The sequence below is a fragment of the Pseudophryne corroboree genome, chromosome 6, assembly GCF_028390025.1.
Source record: "Pseudophryne corroboree isolate aPseCor3 chromosome 6, aPseCor3.hap2, whole genome shotgun sequence".
Lineage (NCBI taxonomy): Eukaryota > Metazoa > Chordata > Amphibia > Anura > Myobatrachidae > Pseudophryne > Pseudophryne corroboree.
In genome coordinates this window covers 509,376,734-509,403,426 of record NC_086449.1, presented here as the reverse complement: position 1 = coordinate 509,403,426, position 26,693 = coordinate 509,376,734, and the positions used below count along the sequence as shown (strand labels likewise).

Genomic DNA, 26,693 nt, shown 5'->3' with positions numbered 1-26,693 from the left:
GGAAATATATATGACTGTAAAAAATTTGGTAAATCTAAAGATATGTAAATTCGAGACATTTAATGTAAGTAAATATTAATCCATGGTTCATGGTGTTACCTGAGGAGCACCCGTAGCAGATACAGTAAAAAGTGACAAGACCATTTTTGTAGTTTATTAAATTCTACTCACTGGAGGTGCAATCCATATTGTCCATATTGTCCTGATTGTCCATTTGGGCATTATCATTCACACAACGCAAGCCACGCATCGGTAATGATATCATTATGTCTAACCCCTGTTCATCCCCTTAGGGGAGGTTAATTACAATTCTAATTACGTAGTTTCCTATTTCCCACCTGAAGAATACCTATGTTAAATTTCAGCTTCCTAACATATCGGGAAGTAAGAGAATTAGTGACGAGTCAGTCAGTGAGTGAGTGAGTGAGTGAGTGAGTGAGTGAGTGAGTGAGTGAGGGCTTTTGTATTTACATATATAGATATATACAGGGTGATAAAAATCTGTATTTATGAACAAATCCATTCTGTTCCAAAACTGCGCTATTGGACTGTGATATGCTGTCTCACTTACTGCTGCACATCACAAGCTAGTTTGCCCTTCAAGCTGCCAGATTTACTTCCCAACTGTTTTGAGGATGTGTAAAAACTAGAGATGAGCGCCTGAAATTTTTCGGGTTTTGTGTTTTGGTTTTGGGTTCGGTTCCGCGGCCGTGTTTTGGGTTCGACCGCGTTTTGGCAAAACCTCACCGAATTTTTTTTGTCGGATTCGGGTGTGTTTTGGATTCGGGTGTTTTTTTTTAAAAAACACTAAAAAACAGCTTAAATCATAGAATTTGGGGGTCATTTTGATCCCATATTATTATTAACCTCAAAAACCATAATTTCCACTCATTTTCAGTCTATTCTGAATACCTCACACCTCACAATATTATTTTTAGTCCTAAAATTTGCACCAAGGTCGCTGGATGACTAAGCTAAGCGACACTAGTGGCCGACACAAACACCTGGCCCATCTAGGAGTGGCACTGCAGTGTCACGCAGGATGTCCCTTCCAAAAAACCCTCCCCAAATCAGCACATGACGCAAAGAAAAAAAGAGGCGCAATGAGGTAGCTGACTGTGTGAGTAAGATAAGCGACCCTAGTGGCCGACACAAACACCGGGCCCATTTAGGAGTGGCACTGCAGTGTCACGCAGGATGTCCCTTCCAAAAAACCCTCCCCAATCAGCACATGACGCAAAGAAAAAAAGAGGCGCAATGAGGTAGCTGACTGTGTGAGTAAGATTAGCGACCCTAGTGGCCGACACAAACACCGGGCCCATTTAGGAGTGGCACTGCAGTGTCACGCAGGATGTCCCTTCCAAAAAACCCTCCCCAAACAGCACATGACGCAAAGAAAAATAAAAGAAAAAAGAGGTGCAAGATGGAATTGTCCTTGGGCCCTCCCACCCACCCTTATGTTGTATAAACAAAACAGGACATGCACACTTTAACCAACCCATCATTTCAGTGACAGGGTCTGCCACACGACTGTGACTGATATGACGGGTTGGTTTGGACCCCCCCCAAAAAAGAAGCAATTAATCTCTCCTTGCACAAACTGGCTCTACAGAGGCAAGATGTCCACCTCATCATCACCCTCCGATATATCACCGTGTACATCCCCCTCCTCACAGATTATCAATTCGTCCCCACTGGAATCCACCATCTCAGCTCCCTGTGTACTTTGTGGAGGCAATTGCTGCTGGTCAATGTCTCCGCGGAGGAATTGATTATAATTCATTTTAATGAACATCATCTTCTCCACATTTTCTGGATGTAACCTCGTACGCCGATTGCTGACAAGGTGAGCGGCGGCACTAAACACTCTTTCGGAGTACACACTTGTGGGAGGGCAGCTTAGGTAGAATAAAGCCAGTTTGTGCAATGGCCTCCAAATTGCCTCTTTTTCCTGCCAGTATAAGTATGGACTGTGTGACGTGCCTACTTGGATGCGGTCACTCATATAATCCTCCACCATTCTTTCAATGGTGAGAGAATCATATGCAGTGACAGTAGACGACATGTCCGTAATCGTTGTCAGGTCCTTCAGTCCGGACCAGATGTCAGCATCAGCAGTCGCTCCAGACTGCCCTGCATCACCGCCAGCGGGTGGGCTCGGAATTCTGAGCCTTTTCCTCGCACCCCCAGTTGCGGGAGAATGTGAAGGAGGAGATGTTGACAGGTCGCGTTCCGCTTGACTTGACAATTTTCTCACCAGCAGGTCTTTTAACCCCAGCAGACTTGTGTCTGCCGGAAAGAGAGATCCAAGGTAGGCTTTAAATCTAGGATCGAGCACGGTGGCCAAAATGTAGTGCTCTGATTTCAACAGATTGACCACCCGTGAATCCTTGTTAAGCGAATTAAGGGCTCCATCCACAAGTCCCACATGCCTAGCGGAATCGCTCCGTGTTAGCTCCTCCTTCAATGTCTCCAGCTTCTTCTGCAAAAGCCTGATGAGGGGAATGACCTGACTCAGGCTGGCAGTGTCTGAACTGACTTCACGTGTGGCAAGTTCAAAGGGCATCAGAACCTTGCACAACGTTGAAATCATTCTCCACTGCGCTTGAGACAGGTGCATTCCACCTCCTATATCGTGCTCAATTGTATAGGCTTGAATGGCCTTTTGCTGCTCCTCCAACCTCTGAAGCATATAGAGGGTTGAATTCCACCTCGTTACCACTTCTTGCTTCAGATTATGGCAGGGCAGGTTCAGTAGTTTTTGGTGGTGCTCCAGTCTTCTGTACGTGGTGCCTGTACGCCGAAAGTGTCCCGCAATTTTTCTGGCCACCGACAGCATCTCTTGCACGCCCCTGACGTTTTTTAAATAATTCTGCACCACCAAATTCAAGGTATGTGCAAAACATGGGACGTGCTGGAATTTGCCCATATTTAATGCACACACAATATTGCTGGCGTTGTCCGATGCCACAAATCCACAGGAGAGTCCAATTGGGGTAAGCCATTCCGCGATGATCTTCCTCAGTTGCCGTAAGAGGTTTTCAGCTGTGTGCGTATTCTGGAAACCGGTGATACAAAGCGTAGCCTGCCTAGGAAAGAGTTGGCGTTTGCGAGATGCTGCTACTGGTGCCGCCGCTGCTGTTCTTGCGGCGGGAGTCCATACATCTACCCAGTGGGCTGTCACAGTCATATAGTCCTGACCCTGCCCTGCTCCACTTGTCCACATGTCCGTGGTTAAGTGGACATTGGGTACAACTGCATTCTTTAGGACACTGGTGAGTCTTTTTCTGACGTCCGTGTACATTCTCGGTATCGCCTGCCTAGAGAAGTGGAACCTAGATGGTATTTGGTAACGGGGGCACACTGCCTCAATAAATTGTCTAGTTCCCTGTGAACTAACGGCGGATACCGGACGCACGTCTAACACCAACATAGTTGTCAAGGCCTCAGTTATCCGCTTTGCAGCAGGATGACTGCTGTGATATTTCATCTTCCTCGCAAAGGACTGTTGAACAGTCAATTGCTTACTGGAAGTAGTACAAGTGGGCTTACGACTTCCCCTCTGGGATGACCATCGACTCCCAGCAGCAACAACAGCAGCGCCAGCAGCAGTAGGCGTTACACGCAAGGATGCATCGGAAGAATCCCAGGCAGGAGAGGACTCGTCAGAATTGCCAGTGACATTGCCTGCAGGACTATTGGCATTCCTGGGGAAGGAGGAAATTGACACTGAGGGAGTTGGTGGGGTGGTTTGCGTGAGCTTGGTTACAAGAGGAAGGGATTTACTGGTCAGTGGACTGCTTCCGCTGTCACCCAAAGTTTTTGAACTTGTCACTGACTTATTATGAATGCGCTGCAGGTGACGTATAAGGGAGGATGTTCCGAGGTGGTTAACGTCCTTACCCCTACTTATTACAGCTTGACAAAGGGAACACACGGCTTGACACCTGTTGTCCGCATTTCTGTTGAAATAGTTCCACACCGAAGAGCTGATTTTTTTGGTATTTTCACCAGGCATGTCAACGGCCATATTCCTCCCACGGACAACAGGTGTCTCCCCGGGTGCCTGACTTAAACAAACCACCTCACCATCAGAATCCTCCTGGTCAATTTCCTCCCCAGCGCCAGCAACACCCATATCCTCCTCATCCTGGTGTACTTCAACACTGACATCTTCAATCTGACTATCAGGAACTGGACTGCGGGTGCTCCTTCCAGCACTTGCAGGGGGCGTGCAAATGGTGGAAGGCGCATGCTCTTCACGTCCAGTGTTGGGAAGGTCAGGCATCGCAACCGACACAATTGGACTCTCCTTGTGGATTTGGGATTTCGAAGAACGCACAGTTCTTTGCGGTGCTACTGCTTTTGCCAGCTTGAGTCTTTTCATTTTTCTAGCGAGAGGCTGAGTGCCTCCATCCTCATGTGAAGCTGAACCACTAGCCATGAACATAGGCCAGGGCCTCAGCCGTTCCTTGCCACTCCGTGTGGTAAATGGCATATTGGCAAGTTTACGCTTCTCCTCCGACAATTTTATTTTAGGTTTTGGAGTCCTTTTTTTACTGATATTTGGTGTTTTGGATTTGACATGCTCTGTACTATGACATTGGGCATCGGCCTTGGCAGACGACGTTGCTGGCATTTCATCGTCTCGGCCATGACTAGTGGCAGCAGCTTCAGCACGAGGTGGAAGTGGATCTTGATCTTTCCCTAATTTTGGAACCTCAACATTTTTGTTCTCCATATTTTAATAGGCACAACTAAAAGGCACCTCAGGTAAACAATGGAGATGGATGGATACTAGTATACAATTATGGACGGACTGCCGAGTGCCGACACAGAGGTAGCTACAGCCGTGAACTACCGTACTGTGTCTGCTGCTAATATAGACTGGTTGATAAAGAGATGTCGTAGTATGTATGTATGAAGAAGAAAGAAAAAAAAACCACGGTTAGGTGGTATACAATTATGGACGGACTGCCGAGTGCCGACACAGAGGTAGCCACAGCCGTGAACTACCGTACTGTACTGTGTCTGCTGCTAATATAGACTGGTTGATAAAGAGATGTCGTAGTATGTATGTATAAAGAAGAAAGAAAAAAAAACCACGGTTAGGTGGTATACAATTATGGACGGACTGCCGAGTGCCGACACAGAGGTAGCCACAGCCGTGAACTACCGTACTGTACTGTGTCTGCTGCTAATATAGACTGGTTGATAAAGAGATGTAGTAGTATGTATGTATAAAGAAGAAAGAAAAAAAAACCACGGGTAGGTGGTATACAATTATGGATGGACTGCCGAGTGCCGACACAGAGGTAGCTACAGCCGTGAACTACCGTACTGTGTCTGCTGCGACTGGATGATAAATAATGATTTCTCTATCGTCCTAGTGGATGCTGGGGTTCCTGAAAGGACCATGGGGAATAGCGGCTCCGCAGGAGACAGGGCACAAAAAGTAAAGCTTTTCCAGATCAGGTGGTGTGCACTGGCTCCTCCCCCTATGACCCTCCTCCAGACTCCAGTTAGATTTTTGTGCCCGGCCGAGAAGGGTGCAATCTAGGTGGCTCTCCTAAAGAGCTGCTTAGAGAAAGTTTAGCTTAGGTTTTTTATTTTACAGTGAGTCCTGCTGGCAACAGGATCACTGCAACGAGGGACTGAGGGGAGAAGAAGTGAACTCACCTGCGTGCAGGATGGATTGGCTTCTTGGCTACTGGACATTAGCTCCAGAGGGACGATCACAGGTACAGCCTGGATGGTCACCGGAGCCGCGCCGCCGGCCCCCTTGCAGATGCTGAAGTTAGAAGAGGTCCAGAATCGGCGGCTGAAGACTCTGACAGTCTTCTAAAGGTAGCGCACAGCACTGCAGCTGTGCGCCATTTTCCTCTCAGCACACTTCACACGCTGTCACTGAGGGTGCAGGGCGCTGGGGGGGGGCGCCCTGGGAGGCAAATGTAAACCTATATACTGGCTAAAAATACCTCACATATAGCCCCCAGAGGCTATATGGAGATATTTAACCCCTGCCAAACTTCACTAAAGAGCGGGAGACGAGCCCGCCGTAAAAGGGGCGGGGCCTATCTCCTCAGCACACAGCGCCATTTTTTCTCTCACAGAAAGGCTGGAGAGAAGGCTCCCAGGCTCTCCCCTGCACTGCACTACAGAAACAGGGTTTAAACAGAGAGGGGGGGCACAAATTGGCGATATAAATATATATATATAAAGATGCTATTAGGGAGAAACACTTATATAAGGTTGTCCCTATGTAATTATAGCGTTTTTTGGTGTGTGCTGGCAAACTCTCCCTCTGTCTCTCCAAAGGGCTAGTGGGGTCCTGTCCTCTGTCAGAGCATTCCAGGTGTGTGTGCTGTGTGTCGGTACGTGTGTGTCGACATGTATGAGGACGATGCTGGAGGAGGCGGAGAAATTGCCTGTAATGGTGATGTCACTCTCTAGGGAGTCGACACCGGAATGGATGGCTTATTTAGGGAATTACGTGAGAATGTCAACACGCTGCAAGGTCGGTTGACGACATGAGACGGCCGACAAACAATTAGTAACGGTCCAGGCGTCTCAGAAACACCGTCGGGGTTTTTTTTATAAAAAACGCCCATTTACCTCAGTCGGTCGACACAGACACAGACACGGACACTGAATCCAGTGTCGACGGTGAATAAACAAACGTATTCCTCATTAGGGCCACACGTTAAGGGCAATGAAGGAGCTGTTACATATTTCTGATACTACAAGTACCACAAAAAAGGGTATTATGTGGAAGTGAAAAAACTACCTGTAGTTTTTCCTGAATCAGATAAAATAAAATGAAGTGTGTGATGATGCGTGGGTTTACCCCGATAGCAAATATTGGCGTTATACCTTTTCCCGCCAGAAGTTAGGGCGCGTTGGGAAACACCCATTAGGGTGGATAAGGCGCTCACACGCTTATCAAGTGGCGTTACCGTCTCCAAATACGGCCGCCCTCAAGGAGCCAGCTGATAGGCAGCTGGAAAAATATCCTAAAAAGTATATACACACAGACGGTGGTTATACTGCGACCAGCGATCGCCATCAGCCTGGAGATGCAGTGCTGGGTTGGCTTGGTCGAATTCCCTGACTAAAAATATTTTATTGATATAGAGCATTTAATAGGATGCATTCTATATATATGTATGCGAGATGCACAGAGGGATATTTGCACTCTGGCATCAAGATAAGTGCGTTGTCCATATCTCCCAGAAGATGTCATGGACACGACAGTGGTCAGGTGATACAGATCCCATACGGCACATGGAAGTATTGCCGTATAAAGGGAAGGAGTTATTTGGGGTCGGTCCGTCGGACCTGGGGGCCACGGCCACAGCTGGGAAATCCAACCTTTTTACCCCAAGTTACATCTCAGCAGAAAAAGACACTGTCTTTTCAGCCTCAATCCTTCCGTTCCCATGTGGGCAAGCGGGCAAAAAGCCAGTCATATCTGCCCAGACATAGAGGAAAGGGAAGTAGACTGCAGCAGGCAGCCCCTTCCCAGGAAAAGAAGCCCTCCACCAGTGGGGGGGTAGTCTCAAGAGTCTCAGCGCGCAGTGGGATCACTCGCAAGTTGACCCCTAGATCATACAAGTATTATCCCAGGGGTACAGATTGGAGAGTCGAGACATTTTTTCCTCGCAGGTTCCTGAAGCCTGCTTTACCAACGGCTCCCTCCGACAAGGAGGCAGTATTGGGAAAAAAATTCACAAGCTGTATTTCCAGCAGGTGATAATCAAAGTACCCCTCCTACAACAAGGAAAAGGGTATTAGTCCTCCACACTATATTGTGGTACTGAAGCCAGACGGCTTGGTGAGACATAGTCTAAATCTGAAATCTTTGAACACTTACATAAAAAGGTTCAAATCAAGATGGAGTCACTCAGAGCAGTGATAGAGAACCGGAAAAAAGGGGACTATATGGTGTCCCTGGACATCAAGGATTACCTCCATGTCCAAATTTGCCCTTCTCAACAAGGGTACCTCTGGTTCGTGATACAGAACTGTCAATATCAGTTTCAGACGCTGCCGTTGAATTATCCACGGCACCCCGGGCCTTTACCAAGGTAATGGCCGAAAAGATGATTCTTAAAAGAAGAAAGGCATCTAAATTATCCCTTACTTGGACGATATCCTGAAAGGGACAAGTTTCCAGAGAACAGTTGGAGGTCGGAAAAGAACTATCTAAAGTAGTTCTACGACAGCACGAGTGGATTCTAAATATTCCAAAAATCGCAGCTGTTTTCCGATGATACGTCTGCTGTTCCTAGGAATGATTCTGGGCATAGTCCAGAAAGAGGTATTTCTCCTGGAGGGGAAAGCCAGGGAGTTATCCGACCTAGTCAGAAACCTCCTAAATCCAGGCCAAGTATCAGTGCATCAATGCACAGGAGTCCTGGGAAAAATGGTGGCTTCTTACGAAGCGATTCCATTCGGCAGATCTCACGCAAAAACTTTTCAGGGGGATTTGCTGGACGAATGGTCCGGATCGCATCTTCAGATGCATCAGCGGATAACCCTGTCTCCAAGGACAAGGGTGTCTCTTCTGTGGGGGCTGCAGAGTGCTCATCTTCTAGAGGGCAGCACATTCAGCATTCAGGACTGTGTTCTGGTGACCACGGATGCCAGCCTGAGAGGCTGGGGAACAGTCACACAAGGAAGAAATTTCCAAGGAAGTGTGGTCAAGTCTGGAGATTTCTCTCCACATGAATATACTGGAGCTAAGGGCAATTTACGATGCTCTGAGCCTAGGAAGACCTCTGCTTCAAAGTCAACCGGTGCTGATCCAGTAGGACATCATCATGGCAGTCGCCCACGTAAACAGACGGGGCGGCACAAGAAGCAGGAGGGCAATGACAGCAAGGATTCTTCGCTGGGCGAAAGATCATGTGATAACACTGTCAGCAGTGTTCATTCCGGGAGTGGACAATCTAGGAAGATTTCCTCAGCATAAATGAATTCCACCCGGAAAAGTGGGAACTTCATCTGGAAGTTTCCACATGTTTGTAAACCGTTGGGAAAGACCAAAGGTGGTTATGATGGCGTCCCACATGAAGCGCCAGGTCTAGAGACCCTAAGGCAATAGCTGGGACGCTCTGGTAACACCGTGGGTGTACCAGTCGGTGTATGTGTTCCCTCCTCTGCCTTTCATACCCAGTGTATGGAGAATGATAGGAAGGAGAGGAGTAAGAACTATACTCGTGGTTCCGGTTTGGGCCAAGAAGAACTTGGTACCCGGAACTTCAAGAGATACTAGAAAGGATCTTGATTCAGCAAGAATCATGTCTGTTCCATGACTTACCGCAGCTGCGTTGACGCCAGGGCGGGTGAACGCCGGATCCTAAGGGAAAAAGGCATTCCGGAAGAGGTCATCCCTACCCTGGTCAGAGCCAGGAAGGAGGTGACCGCACAACATTATCACCGCTTAGGTGAAAATATGTTCCATGGTGTGAGGCCAGGAAGGCTCCACGGAAGAATTTCAACTAGGTTAATTCCTACATTTCCTGCAAGCAGGAGTGTATATGGGTCTCAAATTGGGGTCCATTAAGGTTCAAATTTCGACCGGTCGATTTTCTTCCAGAAAGAAATTGGCTTCAGTTCCTGAAGTCCAGAAGTTGTTAAGGGAGTACTGCATATACAACCCTTTTTTGATGTCTCCAGTGGCACTGGGCGATCTCAACGTAATTTGGGATTCCTAAAATCACATTGTTTTAAACAACTCAAATCTGTGGATTTGATATATCTCACATGGAAAGTGACCATGCTGTTGGTCCTGGCCTCGGCCAGGCGAGTGTCAGAATTGGCGGCTTTATCTCACAAAGCCATATCTGATTGTCCATTCGGACAGAGCAAAGCTGTGGACTCGTCCCCAGTTTCTCCCTAAGGTGGTGTCAGCGTTTCACCTGAACCAGCTTATTGTGGTGCCTGCGGCTACTAGGGACTTGGAGGACTCCAAGTTGCTGGATGTTGTCAGGGCCCTGAAAATATAGTTTCCAGGTCGGCTGGAGTCAGGAAATCTGACTTGCTGTTTATCCTGTATGCACCCAACAAGCTGGGTGCTCCTGCTTCTAAGCAGACTATTGCTCGTTGGATTTGTAGTACAATTCAGCTTGCACATTCTGTGGCAGGCTTGCCACAGCAAAAAATATGTAAATGCCCATTCCACAAGGAAGATGGGCTCATCTTGGGCGGCTGCCCGAGGGGTCTCGGCATTACAACTTTGCCGAGCAGCTACGTGGTCGGGGGAGAACACGTTTGTAAAATTTTACAAATTTGATACCCTGGCAAAAGAGGACCTGGAGTTCTCTCATTCGGTGCTGCAGAGTCATCCGCACTCTCCCGCCCGTTTGGGAGCTTTGGTATAATCCCCATGGTCCTTTCAGGAACCCCAGCATCCACTAGGACGATAGAGAAAATAAGAATTTACTTACCGATAATTCTATTTCTCGGAGTCCGTAGTGGATGCTGGGCGCCCATCCCAAGTGCGGATTATTCTGCAATACTTGTACATAGTTATTGTTACAAAAATCGGGTTATTGTTGTAGGAAGCCGTCTTTCAGAGGCTCCTTTTGTTATCATACTGTTAACTGGGTTTAGATCACAAGTTGTACGGTGTGATTGGTGTGGCTGGTATGAGTCTTACCCGGGATTCAAAATCCTCCCTTATTGTGTACGCTCGTCCGGGCACAGTACCTAACTGGAGTCTGGAGGAGGGTCATAGGGGGAGGAGCCAGTGCACACCACCTGATCTGGAAAAGCTTTACTTTTTGTGCCCTGTCTCCTGCGGAGCCGCTATTCCCCATGGTCCTTTCAGGAACCCCAGCATCCACTACGGACTCCGAGAAATAGAATTTTCTCTATCGTCCTAGTGGATGCTGGGGTTCCTGAAAGGACCATGGGGAATAGCGGCTCCGCAGGAGACAGGGCACAAAAAGTAAAGCTTTTCCGATCAGGTGGTGTGCACTGGCTCCTCCCCCTATGACCCTCCTCCAGACTCCAGTTAGATTTTTGTGCCCGGCCGAGAAGGGTGCAATCTAGGTGGCTCTCCTAAAGAGCTGCTTAGAGAAAGTTTAGCTAGGTTTTTTATGTTACAGTGATTCCTGCTGGCAACAGGATCACTGCAGCGAGGGACTGAGGGGAGAAGGAGTCAACTCACCTGCGTGCAGGATGGATTGGCTTCTTGGCTACTGGACATCAAGCTCCAGAGGGACGATCACAGGTACAGCCTGGATGGTCACCGGAGCCGCGCCGCCGGCCCCCTTGCAGATGCTGAAGACAGAAGAGGTCCAGAATCGGCGGCTGAAGACTCCTGCAGTCTTCTAAAGGTAGCGCACAGCACTGCAGCTGTGCGCCATTTTCCTCTCAGCACACTTCACACGGCAGTCACTGAGGGTGCAGGGCGCTGGGAGGGGGGCGCCCTGGGAGGCAAAATGAGTACCTATAAAGGCTAAAAATACCTCACATATAGCCCTAGAGGCTATATGGAGATATTTAACCCCTGCCTGATTTCTCAAAATAGCGGGAGACGAGCCCGCCGGAAAAGGGGCGGGGCCTATCTCCTCAGCACACGGCGCCATTTCCTCTCACAGCTCCGCTGGTCAGGACGGCTCCCAGGTCTCTCCCCTGCACTGCACTACAGAAACAGGGTAAAACAGAGAGGGGGGGCAAATTTATGGCGATATTTTTATATAACAAAGCAGCTATAGGGGAGCACTTATTATAAGGCTATCCCTGATATATATATAGCGCTTTTGGTGTGTGCTGGCAAACTCTCCCTCTGTCTCCCCAAAGGGCTAGTGGGTCCTGTCTTCATTAGGAGCATTCCCTGTGTGTCTGCTGTGTGTCGGTACGTGTGTGTCGACATGTATGAGGACGATATTGGTGTGGAGGCGGAGCAATTGCCAAATATGGGGATGTCACCTCCTAGGGGGTCGACACCAGAATGGATGCCTTTATTTATGGAACTACGGGATAGTGTCAACACGCTAAAGCAGTCGTTTGACGACATGAGACGGCCGGACAATCAATTAGTGCCTGTCCAGGCGACTCAAACACCGTCAGGGGCTATGAAACGCCCTTTGCCTCAGTCGGTCGACACAGACCCAGACACAGGCGATGACTCCAGTGGTGACGGTGACGAATCAACCGTATTTTCCAGTAGGGCCACACGTTATATGATTTTGGCAATGAAGGAGGCGTTACATTTAGCTGATACTACAGGTACCACTAAACAGGGTATTATGTGGGGTATGAAAAAACTACCTATAGTTTTTCCTGAATCAGAAGAACTAAATGACGTGTGTAATGAAGCGTGGGTTGCCCCTGATAAAAAGCTGATAATTTCAAAGAAATTATTGGCATTATACCCTTTCCCGCCAGAGGTTAGGGAGCGCTGGGAAACACCTCCTAGGGTGGACAAGGCGCTAACACGCTTATCTAAACAAGTGGCGTTACCCTCTCCTGAGACGGCCGCACTTAAAGATCCATCAGATAGGAGGATGGAAAATATCCAAAAAAGTATATACACACATGCAGGTGTTATACTACGACCAGCTGTAGCAACTGCCTGGATGGGCAGTGCGGGGGTAGTTTGGTCAGAATCCCTGATTGAAAATATTGATACCCTGGACAGGGACAATATTCTACTGTCGTTAGAACAAATAAAGGATGCATTTCTTTATATGCGTGATGCACAGAGGGATATATGCACACTGGCATCACGGGTAAGTGCTATGTCCATTTCGGCCAGAAGAGCTTTATGGACGCGACAGTGGACAGGCGATGCGGATTCAAAACGGCATATGGAAGTTTTGCCGTATAAGGGGGAGGAGTTATTTGGAGTCGGTCTATCAGATTTGGTGGCCACGGCTACAGCCGGGAAATCCACCTTTCTACCTCAAGTCACTCCCCAACAGAAAAAGGCACCGACTTTTCAACCGCAGCCCTTTCGTTCCTTTAAAAATAAGAGAGCAAAGGGCTATTCATATTTGCCACGAGGCAAGGGTCGAGGGAAGAGACAGCAACACGCAGCTCCTTCCCAGGATCAGAAGCCCTCCCCGGCTTCTACAAAAGCCTCAGCATGACGCTGGGGCTTCTCAAGCGGACTCGGGGACGGTGGGCGGTCGTCTCAAAAATTACAGCGCGCAGTGGGCTCACTCGCAAGTAGATCCCTGGATCCTGCAGATAATATCTCAGGGATACAGGTTGGAATTAGAGACAGATCCACCTCGCCGTTTCCTGAGGTCTGCTTTACCAACGTCCCCCTCCGAAAGGGAGACGGTGTTGGAAGCCATTCACAAGCTGTACTCTCAGCAGGTGATAGTCAAGGTACCTCTTCTGCAACAAGGGAAGGGGTATTATTCCACTCTTTTTGTGGTACCGAAGCCGGATGGCTCGGTAAGGCCTATTCTAAATCTGAAGTCCTTGAACCTGTACATAAAGAAGTTCAAGTTCAAAATGGAGTCACTCAGAGCAGTGATAGCGAACCTGGAAGAGGGGAACTTTATGGTATCCTTGGACATCAAGGATGCGTATCTCCACGTTCCAATTTACCCCTCACACCAGGGGTACCTCAGGTTCGTTGTACAAAACTGTCACTATCAGTTTCAGACGCTGCCGTTCGGATTGTCCACGGCACCTCGGATCTTTACAAAGGTAATGGCCGAGATGATGATTCTTCTTCGAAGAAAAGGCGTATTAATTATCCCATACTTGGACGATCTCCTAATAAGGGCGAGGTCCAGAGAACAGCTAGAGATGGGATTAGCACTGTCTCAAGAAGTGCTAAAACAGCACGGGTGGATTCTGAATATTCCAAAATCCCAGTTAATGCCAACAACTCGTCTGCTGTTCCTAGGGATGATTCTGGACACGGTTCAGAAAAAGGTTTTTCTCCCGGAGGAAAAAGCCAAGGAGTTATCCGAGCTTGTCAGGAACCTCCTAAAACCAGGAAAGGTGTCTGTACATCAATGCACAAGAGTCCTGGGAAAAATGGTGGCTTCTTACGAAGCGATTCCATTCGGCAGATTCCACGCAAGAATTTTCCAAAGGGATCTGTTGGACAAATGGTCAGGGTCGCATCTTCAGATGCACCTACGGATAACCCTGTCTCCAAGGACAAGGGTGTCTCTTCTGTGGTGGTTGCAGAGTGCTCATCTATTGGAGGGCCGCAGATTCGGCATACAGGATTGGATCCTGGTGACCACGGACGCCAGCCTGAGAGGCTGGGGAGCAGTCACACAAGGAAGAAACTTCCAGGGAGTATGGACGAGCCTGGAAACGTCTCTTCACATAAACATTCTGGAACTAAGAGCAATATACAATGCTCTAAACCAGGCAGAACCTCTGCTTCAGGGAAAACCGGTATTGATCCAGTCGGACAACATCACGGCAGTCGCCCATGTGAACAGACAGGGCGGCACAAGAAGCAGGAGGGCAATGGCAGAAGCTGCAAGGATTCTTCGCTGGGCAGAGAATCATGTGATAGCACTGTCAGCAGTGTTCATCCCGGGAGTGGACAACTGGGAAGCAGACTTCCTCAGCAGACACGATCTTCACCCGGGAGAGTGGGGACTTCATCCAGAAGTCTTCCACATGCTGGTAACCCGTTGGGAAAGACCAATGGTGGACATGATGGCGTCTCGCCTCAACAAAAAACTGGACAGGTATTGCGCCAGGTCAAGAGATCCGCAGGCAATAGCTGTGGACGCGCTGGTAACGCCTTGGGTGTACCAGTCGGTGTATGTGTTTCCTCCTCTGCCTCTCATACCAAAAGTATTGAGAATTATACGGCAAAGAGGCGTAAGAACGATACTAGTGGTTCCGGATTGGCCAAGGAGGACTTGGTACCCGGAACTTCAAGAGATGATCACGGAAGATCCGTGGCCTCTACCTCTAAGGAGGGACTTGCTTCAGCAGGGTCCCTGTCTGTTTCAAGACTTACCGCGGCTGCGTTTGACGGCATGGCGGTTGAACGCCGGATCCTAAAGGAAAGAGGCATGCCGGAAGAAGTCATTCCTACTTTGATTAAAGCAAGGAAGGAAGTAACCGTGCAACATTATCACCGAATTTGGCGAAAATATGTTGCGTGGTGCGAAGATCGGAGTGCTCCGACGGAGGAATTTCAACTGGGTCGATTCCTACATTTCCTGCAATCAGGATTGTCAATGGGTCTCAAATTGGGATCTATTAAGGTTCAAATTTCGGCCCTGTCGATTTTCTTTCAAAAAGAATTGGCTTCAGTCCCTGAAGTCCAGACCTTTGTTAAGGGAGTGCTGCATATACAGCCTCCTGTGGTGCCTCCAGTGGCACCGTGGGATCTAAATGTGGTTTTGGACTTCCTAAAATCTCATTGGTTTGAACCACTAAAAAAGGTGGATTTGAAATATCTCACATGGAAAGTGACCATGCTTCTAGCCCTGGCTTCTGCCAGGAGAGTGTCAGAATTGGCAGCTTTATCTTACAAAAGCCCATATCTGATTTTCCATTCGGACAGGGCAGAACTGCGAACTCGTCCGCATTTTCTCCCTAAGGTGGTGTCAGCATTTCATCTGAACCAGCCTATTGTAGTGCCTGCGGCTACAAGTGACTTGGAGGACTCCAAGTTACTGGACGTTGTCAGAGCATTAAAAATATATATTGCAAGGACAGCTGGAGTCAGAAAATCTGACTCGTTGTTTATATTGTATGCACCCAACAAGATGGGTGCTCCTGCGTCTAAGCAGACGATTGCTCGTTGGATCTGTAGCACAATCCAACTTGCACATTCTGTGGCAGGCTTGCCACAGCCTAAATCTGTAAAGGCCCACTCCACAAGGAAGGTGGGCTCATCTTGGGCGGCTGCCCGAGGGGTCTCGGCATTACAACTTTGCCGAGCAGCTACGTGGTCAGGGGAGAACACGTTTGTAAAATTTTACAAATTTGATACTCTGGCTAAGGAGGACCTGGAGTTCTCTCATTCGGTGCTGCAGAGTCATCCGCACTCTCCCGCCCGTTTGGGAGCTTTGGTATAATCCCCATGGTCCTTTCAGGAACCCCAGCATCCACTAGGACGATAGAGAAAATAAGATTTTACTTACCGATAAATCTATTTCTCGGAGTCCGTAGTGGATGCTGGGCGCCCATCCCAAGTGCGGATTATCTGCATAAGTTGTACATAGTTATTGTTAACTAATTCGGGTTATTGTTAATGGAAGCCATCTTTCAGAGGCTCCGCTGTTATCATACTGTTAACTGGGTTTAGATCACAAGTTGTACGGTGTGATTGGTGTGGCTGGTATGAGTCTTACCCGGGATTCAAAATCCTCCCTTATTGTGTACGCTCGTCCGGGCACAGTACCTAACTGGAGTCTGGAGGAGGGTCATAGGGGGAGGAGCCAGTGCACACCACCTGATCGGAAAAGCTTTACTTTTTGTGCCCTGTCTCCTGCGGAGCCGCTATTCCCCATGGTCCTTTCAGGAACCCCAGCATCCACTACGGACTCCGAGAAATAGATTTATCGGTAAGTAAAATCTTATTATCGGTAAGTAAATTCTTATTATAAAAAATATATATATATCACTACTGCAGCCGGACAGGTATATATATTATGTAATGACGGACCTGCTGGACACTGTCTGTCAGCAGAATTAGTTTTTTATAGAATAAAAAAAAAAACACCACACAAGTGAAGTCACACGACGAGTGTTTAACTTTTTCAGGCAATCACAATATAGTATACTACTAACTATACTGGTGGTCAGTGTGGTCAGGTCACTGGTCAGTCACACTGGCAGTGGCACTCCTGCAGCAAAAGTGTGCAGTGCACTGTTTAATTTTAATATAATATGTACTCCTGGCTCCTGCTATAACCTATAACTGGCACTGCAGTGCTCCCCAGTCTCCCCCACAATTATAAGCTGTGTGAGCTGAGCACAGTCAGATATATAATATATACATAGATGATGCAGCACACTGGGCTGAGCAGTGCACACAGATATGGTATGTGACTGTCTTGTACTCCTGGCTCCTGCTATAACCTATAACTGGCACTGCAGTGCTCCCCAGTCTCCCCCACAATTATAAGCTGTGTGAGCTGAGCACAGTCAGATATATAATATATACATAGATGATGCAGGCATGCAGCACACTGGGCTGAGCAGTGCACACAGATATGGTATGTGACTGAGTCACTGTGTGTACCGTTTTTTTCAGGCAGAGAACGGATATATTAAATAAAACAACTGCACTGCTGGTGGTCACTGTGGTCAGTCACTAAACTCTGCACTCTCTTCTACAGTATCAGCCTCAGGTCAATCTCTCTCTCTCTCTCCTAATCTAAATGGAGAGGACGCCAGCCACGTCCTCTCCCTATCAATCTCAATGCACGTGTGAAAATGGCGGCGACGCGCGGCTCCTTATATAGAATCCGAGTCTCGCGAGAATCCGACAGCGTCATGATGAGGTTCGGGCGCGCTCGGGTTAACCGAGCAAGGCGGGAAGATCCGAGTCGCTCGGACCCGTGAAAAAAAACATGAAGTTCGTGCGGGTTCGGATTCAGAGAAACCGAACCCGCTCATCTCTGCCACCAATATTGGCGATATGCTGTGATTTCTAAAACCCCTAAATTAGATGCAATTTAGCTCATTTATTTCTAATGTAAAAAGAAACCTTTCCTACCCTAAAATAATTGGCCCTGCTATACTAAGCATCAGCTCTGGTAAGGTGTAATTAGTAATGAACGTTAAATATATTGTATATACTTTAAAATATTCACATTGAGAAACGTGTATGTTTTTACCAATCATAGCTGTGATCTCTAGTGGGTATATTATGGTAAAAATTTCTGCTGCTAGCAATGCCCCCAAATAGGAAGAGCCACCCCCCCAAAAAGAGGTGCCACCGTCACTTCTGAGGGGAGGGGACAGAAGGGGCAGGAAGTTGATGTGCTTGGGGCCAAATTTCCTTTCGGTGACCCTGACCATACCAAAGTAATGGATTCCTGAATTTACAGAGGTACGCAGAATACAGGAACTCAAGATTGTGATTTGTATTTCAGAAGTATTTTCCCTATTTATTCATTTTTTGGCAATTAAGATTTACTTTTGCCTGATATTAGTTTTGTCTTTACAATACACAGTCCCCAAGTGGAGCATAAACTGCACAAGATATACAGCCCTGTGGGTGTACAAGAAAATATCAGGGGTTTCATAGTATTGTTCTGCTGTATATTTTGTTTCTCTAAACAAAACTTATGTGTGCAAGTCTAACATATGTTGTTAAAAGCAAATGTTGCAATTTCTGTTTGCTTCTGTATATAGCACTATTCTGTCTATAGGAAAGAAAGAACTAGGTATGGAGCTGTAGGTTGTAGGTGACTACAGAGGGTTACCTGTTGTTCTCTGCCTACTGTCTGTATGCCAAAAGAGGGAGAAAAATCTAGCAACTTTGTAACACCTTAACACCATAGAAACTACTGTTCCTGTCCAGAACCATTACTACTGGTTTCAGGTTTCTGAACTACATTCGTTGCAATGTACATTACATTTTACCGTGCTACGGTCTCATTTATTTATTAGATTATAAAGTATGTAAATACCAGTAAAGTGGCACGGTATGTGCAGGGCCATATTTGTCTGCCCTAGAGCAGTGATTCAAAACCAGTGTGTGTGGGGAGATACGTGTGTTACAGTACATTAATTAGCTGCATGACTGGGTAAAGAAATGCACATGACTTTTTGTACAGTATTCTGTGATTGTAGTTATTCATACGCTCCTTCTCCCTTAAGGGGCAACTTTAGGGGAAGTAAACCTTATCATTCCGGAGTCCCATGCAGCGAATGTCCAGGTGACCAATGTGAGAACAACCTCTGCAGTAAGTATATTTATCCAGAGATCATGTTCTGTACAAACATGTTATTGTTGTAATTCAAATAGCATGCAAATGACTGATCAATTTTAGACTATTGAGAGCCAGGTGGCTTTGAGTGTACTGCATCCCTATAAGCTAGTTTCCTGTACAGCAGGCATTCCCAACTTAGGTCCTCAAGGCACACTAACAGTCCAGGTTTTAGTGATATCCAGGCTTAAGCTCAGGTGACTTAATAAGTACCTCAGTTATTTTGATTTAACCATGTGTGTGAAGCCTGGATATCACTAAAACCTGCACTGTTAGTGTGCCTTGAGGACTGAGGTTGGAATGCCTGCTGTACAGAGTAGTCAGCAGGGCCGTAACTAGGTGTGGGTGGATGGTGCTTAGCACACAGCGCAGTTGCACTGTGGGCGCACCATCCGCATCCACACTGCTTGGCCGCCACCAGCTGCAGCACTGCCCGCTGTAGTGTAGTGTTTATTAGTAGCGTTGCGCCCAGCTCCTTCCCTGCCGGAGGTAACGCTGCTAATATACATTACAAACACAGCACAGCAGGCAGCGCTGGACTGTCTGTGAATCTCTGATCTTTCTCCCCCATGTGCTCTGCTCCACCCCCCTCCTCCTGCTCTCCTGCACACTCACTTCCAGGTACTGGAGAGAACTCAGAGATGGCTGCTGCTGCTTCAGTTCACATGAGTGAAGTATCTCTCCCTCTCCTCCTCTCCCTCCCCTCATGCAGACTTTAAAGTAAGTTTATCAAGTAGGTACTGTATGTGATTACTACACAGTAGCGGATCTTGCTGCGGGCATGCAGGATTTTTGCCTGGGGCGCCGCCGCCGTCCGAAGAGCGCCACCGCCATGGCAAGATCCGCTACTAGTGCCCCCCGTGCTCGGTAGATGCGGTGCTGTGCAGTACGCGATGCAGTAATCGTGCACCGCACTGCATTGTGGGAGCAGCACATAGAAACTAGGGATCATAATTGACCTCTAGTGTCTATGCGGTGCTATGGGAGAGACGTCATGACATCTCTCCCATAGATCACAGGAGCAGGCGCCGGCGGCCAGAGACGGAGGGCATTAGCGGTTGGGAAGCAGGAACGGGGATTATAAGCAGGGCCGGCCCAAGCTTATTTCTCTGACGTCCTAGTGGATGCTGGGAACTCCGTAAGGACCATGGGGAATAGCGGCTCCGCAGGAGACTGGGCACAAAAGTAAAGCTTTAGGACTACCTGGTGTGCACTGGCTCCTCCCCCTATGACCCTCCTCCAAGCCTCAGTTAGATTTTTGTGCCCGGCCGAGAAGGGTGCATTCTAGGAGGCTCTCCTGAGTTTCTTAGAAAAAGTTTAGTTTTAGGTTTTTTATTTTCAGTGAGACCTGCTGGCAACAGGCTCACTGCATCGAGGGACTAAGGGGAGAAGAAGCGAACCTGCCTGCTTGCAGCCAGCTTGGGCTTCTTGGCTACTGGACACCATTAGCTCCAGAGGGACCGAACACAGGCCCAGCCTCGGAGTCCGGTCCCAGAGCCGCGCCGCCGGCCCCCTTACAGAGCCAGAAGCAAGAAGAGGTCCGGAAAATCGGCGGCAGAAGACATCAGTCTTCACCAAGGTAGCGCACAGCACTGCAGCTGTGCGCCATTGCTCCTCAGGCACACTTCACACTCCGGTCACTGAGGGTGCAGGGCGCTGGGGGGGGGGGCGCCCTGAGCAGCAATAAAAACACCTTGGCTGGCGAAAATACATCACATATAACCCCCAGGGCTATATGGATGTATTTTAACCCTTGCCAGAATCCATAAAAATGCGGGAGAAAAGTCCGCGAAAAAGGGGCGGAGCCTATCTCCTCAGCACACTGGCGCCATTTTCCCTCACAGCTCCGTTGGAGGGAAGCTCCCTGGCTCTCCCCTGCAGTTACTACACTACAGAAAGGGTTAAAAAAAGAGAGGGGGGCACTAATTAGGCGCAGTATTAATAAAACAGCAGCTATAAGGGGAAAAACACTTCTATAAGGTTATCCCTGTATATATATAGCGCTCTGGTGTGTGCTGGCATACTCTCCCTCTGTCTCCCCAAAGGGCTAGTGGGGTCCTGTCCTCTATCAGAGCATTCCCTGTGTGTGTGCTGTGTGTCGGTACGATTGTGTCGACATGTATGAGGAGGAAAATGGTGTGGAGGCGGAGCAATTGCCTGTAATGGAGATGTCACCCCCTAGGGAGTCGACACCTGAGTGGCTGAGCTTATGGAAGGAATTACGTGACAGTGTCAGCTCTTTTCAAAAGACGGTTGATGACATGAGACAGCCGGCTACTCAGCTTGTGCCTGTCCAGGCGTCTCAAAAGCCATCAGGGGCTCTAAAACGCCCGTTACCTCAGATGGCAGATACAGACGCCGACACGGATACTGACTCCAGTGTCAACGATGAAGAGACGAATGTGACTTCCAGTAGGGCCACACGTTACATGATTGAGGCTATGAAAAATGGTTTACATATTTCTGATAATACAAGTACCACTAAAAAGTGTATTATGTTTGGTGAGAAAAAACTGCCTGTAGTTTTTCCTGCATCTGAGGAATTAAATGAAGTGTGTGATGAAGCGTGGGTTTCCCCCGATAAAAAACTGATAATTCCTAAAAGGTTATTAGCATCATACCCCTTCCCGCCAGAGGATAGGGCACGTTGCGAAACACTCCCTAGGGTGGATAAAGCGCTCACACGTTTGTCTAAACAGGTGGCACTACCGTCTCCTGATACGGCCGCCCTTAAGGAACCTGCTGACAGAAAGCAGGAGAATATCCTAAAATGTATATACACTCACACGGGTGTTATACTGCGACCAGCAATCGCCTCAGCCTGGATGTGCAGTGCTGGGGTGGCTTGGTCGGATTCCCTGACTGACAATATTGATACCCTAGATAGGGACAGTATATTACTGACTATAGAGCATTTGAAAGATGCATTTCTATATATGCGTGATGCACAGAGGGATATTTGCCGACTGGCATCAAGAGTAAGTGCGCTGTCCATTTCTGCCAGAAGAGGGTTATGGACGAGGCAGTGGTCAGGTGATGCTGATTCCAAAAGGCATATGGAAGTATTGCCTTATAAAGGGGAGGAGTTATTTGGGGTAGGTCTATCAGACCTGGTGGCCACGGCAACTGCTGGGAAATCCACATTTTTACCCCAGGTAGCCTCTCAACATAAGAAGACGCCGTATTATCAGGCGCAGTCCTTTCGGCCCCATAAGGGCAAGCGGGCAAAAGGCTCCTCTTTTCTGCCCCGTGGCAGAGGGAGAGGAAAAAGGCTGCAGCAAACAGCCAGTTCCCAGGAACAGAAGCCCTCTCCCGTTTCTGCCAAGTCCTCAGCATGACACTGGGGCTTTACAAGCGGACTCAGGCACGGTGGGGGCTCGTCTCAAGAATTTCAGCGTGCAGTGGGCTCACTCACAGGTGGACCCCTGGATCCTTCAGGTGGTATCTCAGGGGTACAAATTGGAATCGAGACGTCTCCCCCTCGCCGTTTCCTAAAGTCTGCTTTACCGACGTCTCCCTCCGACAGGGAGGCCGTATTGGAAGCCATTCACAAGCTGTATTCCCAGCAGGTGATAATCAAGGTACCCCTCCTGCAACAGGGAAAGGGGTATTATTCCACGCTGTTTGTGGTACCGAAGCCGGACGGCTCGGTGAGACCTATTTAAATCTGAAATCCTTGAACACTTACATACAAAGGTTCAAATTCAAGATGGAGTCACTCAGAGCGGTGATTGCGAACCTGGAAGAAGGGGATTATATGGTGTCTTTGGACATCAAGGATGCTTACCTCCATGTCCCAATTTACCCTTCTCACCAAGGGTACCTCAGGTTTGTGGTACAGAACTGTCACTATCAGTTTCAGACGCTGCCGTTTGGTTTGTCCACGGCACCCCGGGTCTTTACCAAAGTAATGGCCGAAATGATGATACTCCTTCGAAGGAAGGGAGTTTTAGTTATCCCTTACTTGGACGATCTCCTGATAAGGGCAAGATCCAGGGAACAGTTGGTAGTCGGGGTAGCACTATCTCAAGTAGTGTTGCGGCAGCACGGTTGGATTCTCAATATTCCAAAATCGCAGCTGATCCCGACGACACGTCTTCTATTCCTAGGGATGATCCTGGACACAGTCCAGAAAAAGGTGTTTCTCCCGGAGGAGAAAGCCAGGGAGTTATCCGAACTAGTCAGAAACCTCCTAAAACCAGGCCAAGTGTCAGTGCATCAATGCACAAGGGTCCTGGGAAAAATGGTGGCTTCCTACGAAGCAATCCCATTCGGCAGATTCCACGCAAGAACTTTCCAGTGGGACCTGCTAGACAAATGGTCCGGATCGCATCTTCAGATGCATCAGCGGATAACCCTGTCACCAAAGACAAGGGTGTCTCTCCTGTGGTGGTTGCAGAGTGCTCATCTTCTAGAGGGCCGCAGATTCGGCATTCAGGACTGGGTCCTGGTGACCACGGATGCCAGCCTGCGAGGCTGGGGAGCAGTCACACAGGGAAGAAATTTCCAGGGCTTGTGGTCAAGCCTGGAGACATCACTTCACATAAATATCCTGGAGCTAAGGGCCATTTACAATGCCCTAAGCCAAGCAAGACCTCTGCTTCAAGGTCAGCCGGTGCTGATCCAGTCGGACAACATCACGGCAGTCGCCCACGTGAACAGACAGGGCGGCAAAAGAAGCAGGAGGGCAATGGCAGAAGCTGCAAGGATTCTTCACTGGGCGGAAAATCATGTGATAGCACTGTCAGCAGTGTTCATTCCGGGAGTGGACAACTGGGAAGCAGATTTCCTCAGCAGGCACGACCTCCACCCGGGAGAGTGGGGACTTCACCCAGAAGTCTTCCACATGATTGTAAACCGTTGGGAAAAACCAAAGGTGGACATGATGGCGTCCCGCCTCAACAAAAAACTGGACAGGTATTGCGCCAGGTCAAGGGACCCTCAAGCAATAGCTGTGGACGCTCTGGTAACACTGTGGGTGTACCAGTCAGTGTATGTGTTCCCTCCTCTGCCTCTCATACCCAAGGTACTGAGAATTATAAGACGGAGAGGAGTAAGAACTATACTCGTGGCTCCGGATTGGCCAAGAAGGACTTGGTACCCGGAACTTCAAGAGATGCTCACAGAGGACCCGTGGCCTCTACCTCTAAGAAGGGACCTGCTCCAGCAAGGACCCTGTCTGTTCCAAGACTTACCGCGGCTGCGTTTGACGGCATGGCGGTTGAACGCCGGATCCTGAAGGAAAAAGGCATTCCGGAAGAAGTCATTCCTACCCTGATCAAAGCCAGGAAGGATGTGACCGCAAAGCATTATCACCGCATTTGGCGAAAATATGTTGCGTGGTGCGAGGCCAGGAAGGCCCCAACGGAGGAATTTCAACTGGGTCGATTCCTGCATTTCCTGCAAACAGGAGTGTCTATGGGCCAAAAATTAGGATCCATTAAGGTTCAGATTTCGGCCCTGTCGATTTTCTTCCAGAAAGAACTGGCTTCAGTTCCTGAAGTTCAGACGTTTGTCAAGGGGGTGCTGCATATACAGCCTCCTTTTGTGCCTCCAGTGGCACCTTGGGATCTCAATGTAGTTTTGGGGTTCCTAAAATCACATTGGTTTGAACCGCTTAAATCTGTGGATTTGAAATATCTCACATGGAAAGTGGTCATGCTGTTGGCCCTGGCTTCGGCCAGGCGCGTGTCAGAATTGGCGGCTTTATCTTATAAAAGCCCTTACCTGATTTTTCATACGAACAGGGCAGAATTGAGGACTCGTCCTCAATTTCTCCCTAAGGTGGTTTCAGCGTTTCACCTGAACCAGCCTATTGTGGTACCTGCGGCTACTAGGGACTTGGAGGACTCCAAGTTGCTGGACGTTGTCAGGGCCCTGAAAATATATGTTTCCAGGACGGCTGGAGTCAGAAAATCTGACTCGCTGTTTATCCTGTATGCACCCAACAAGCTGGGTGCTCCTGCTTCTAAGCAGACTATTGCTCGTTGGATTTGTAGTACAATTCAGCTTGCACATTCTGTGGCAGGCCTGCCACAGCCAAAATCTGTAAATGCCCACTCCACAAGGAAGGTGGGCTCATCTTGGGCGGCTGCCCGAGGGGTCTCGGCTTTACAACTTTGCCGAGCAGCTACTTGGTCAGGGGCAAACACGTTTGCAAAATTCTACAAATTTGATACCCTGGCTGAGGAGGACCTGGAGTTCTCTCATTCGGTGCTGCAGAGTCATCCGCACTCTCCCGCCCGTTTGGGAGCTTTGGTATAATCCCCATGGTCCTTACGGAGTTCCCAGCATCCACTAGGACGTCAGAGAAAATAAGAATTTACTTACCGATAATTCTATTTCTCGTAGTCCGTAGTGGATGCTGGGCGCCCATCCCAAGTGCGGATTGTCTGCAATACTTGTACATAGTTATTGTTAACTAAATCGGGTTATTGTTGTTGTGAGCCATCTATCCAGAGGCTCCTCTGTTATCATGCTGTTAACTGGGTTCAGATCACAAGTTGTACGGTGTGATTGGTGTGGCTGGTATGAGTCTTACCCGGGATTCATAAATCCTTCCTTATTGTGTACGCTCGTCCGGGCACAGTATCCTAACTGAGGCTTGGAGGAGGGTCATAAGGGGAGGAGCCAGTGCACACCAGGTAGTCCTAAAGCTTTACTTTTGTGCCCAGTCTCCTGCGGAGCCGCTATTCCCCATGGTCCTTATGGAGTTCCCAGCATCCACTACGGACTACGAGAAATAGAATTATCGGTAAGTAAATTCTTATTTTTTTTTACAAAAAAGGGGTGTGGCTACACAATTGTACTCCCCGTGGTACAGGGTGATAGTGGTTGACAGGGAGATAATAGGTTACTGGTGAGGCAGGGGTGACAGGGAGATGGTGGTTGACTGAGGCAGGGTGACATTGAGATAGTAGATGACGGACTGATGTCCCCAGTGCCAGATACACATGTCTCCACAGCGCCAGATATACCCCCAGTGCAGATACACATATCCCCACAGTGCCAGATATGCCACCAGTGCAGATACATATATCCCCACAGTGCCAGATATGCAGCCAGTGCAGATACATATATCCCCACAGTGCCAGATATGCCCCCAGTGCAGATACACATGCCTCCACAGTGCCAGATATGCCGCCAGTGCAGATACACATCCTCCCACAGTGCCAGATATGCCCCCAGTGCAGATACAAATGCATCCACAGTGCCAGATATGCCCCAAGTGCAGATACACATGCCTCCACAGTGCCAGATATGCCCCCAGTGCAGATACGCATGCCCCCACAGCGCCAGATATGTCGCCAGTGCAGATACACATACTCCTACAGTGCCAGATATGCCCCCAGTGCAGATACACATACTCCCACAGTGCCAGATATGCCCCCAGTGCAGATACACATATCCCCACAGTGCCAGATATGCCCCCAGTGCAGATACACATACTCCCACAGTGCTAGATATGCCCCCAGTGCAGATACACATACTCCCACAGTGCCAGATATGCCCCCAGTGCAGATACATATATCACCACAGTGCCAGATATGCCCCCAGTGCAGATACGCATGCCCCCACAGTGCCAGATATGTCGCCAGTGCAGATACACATACTCCTACAGTGCCAGATATGCCCCCAGTGCAGATACACATACTCCCACAGTGCCAGATATGCCCCCATTGCAGATACACATGTCCCTACAGTGCCAGATATGCCCCCAGTGCAGATACACATACTCCCACAGTGCTAGATATGCCCCCAGTGCAGATACACATACTCCCACAGTGCCAGATATGC

General features: G+C 48.6%; 1 protein-coding gene across 4 annotated transcripts in view; it reads left to right on the top strand.

Moving 5' to 3' along the window:
• LOC134932740 (GLIPR1-like protein 1) overlaps positions 1–26,693 on the top strand; it is an 89,246-nt gene that overhangs the window by 38,961 nt on the left and 23,592 nt on the right. For 3 of the 4 annotated variants that reach the window (XM_063927435.1, XM_063927434.1, XM_063927437.1), the window contains exon 4: positions 18,787–18,872. The exons of the other annotated variant lie outside the window; for it this stretch is intronic. In XM_063927435.1, the coding sequence (XP_063783505.1) occupies positions 18,787–18,872 (86 nt within the window). The remainder of the gene's footprint in view (positions 1–18,786; positions 18,873–26,693) is intronic. 4 annotated transcript variants of the gene reach the window in all.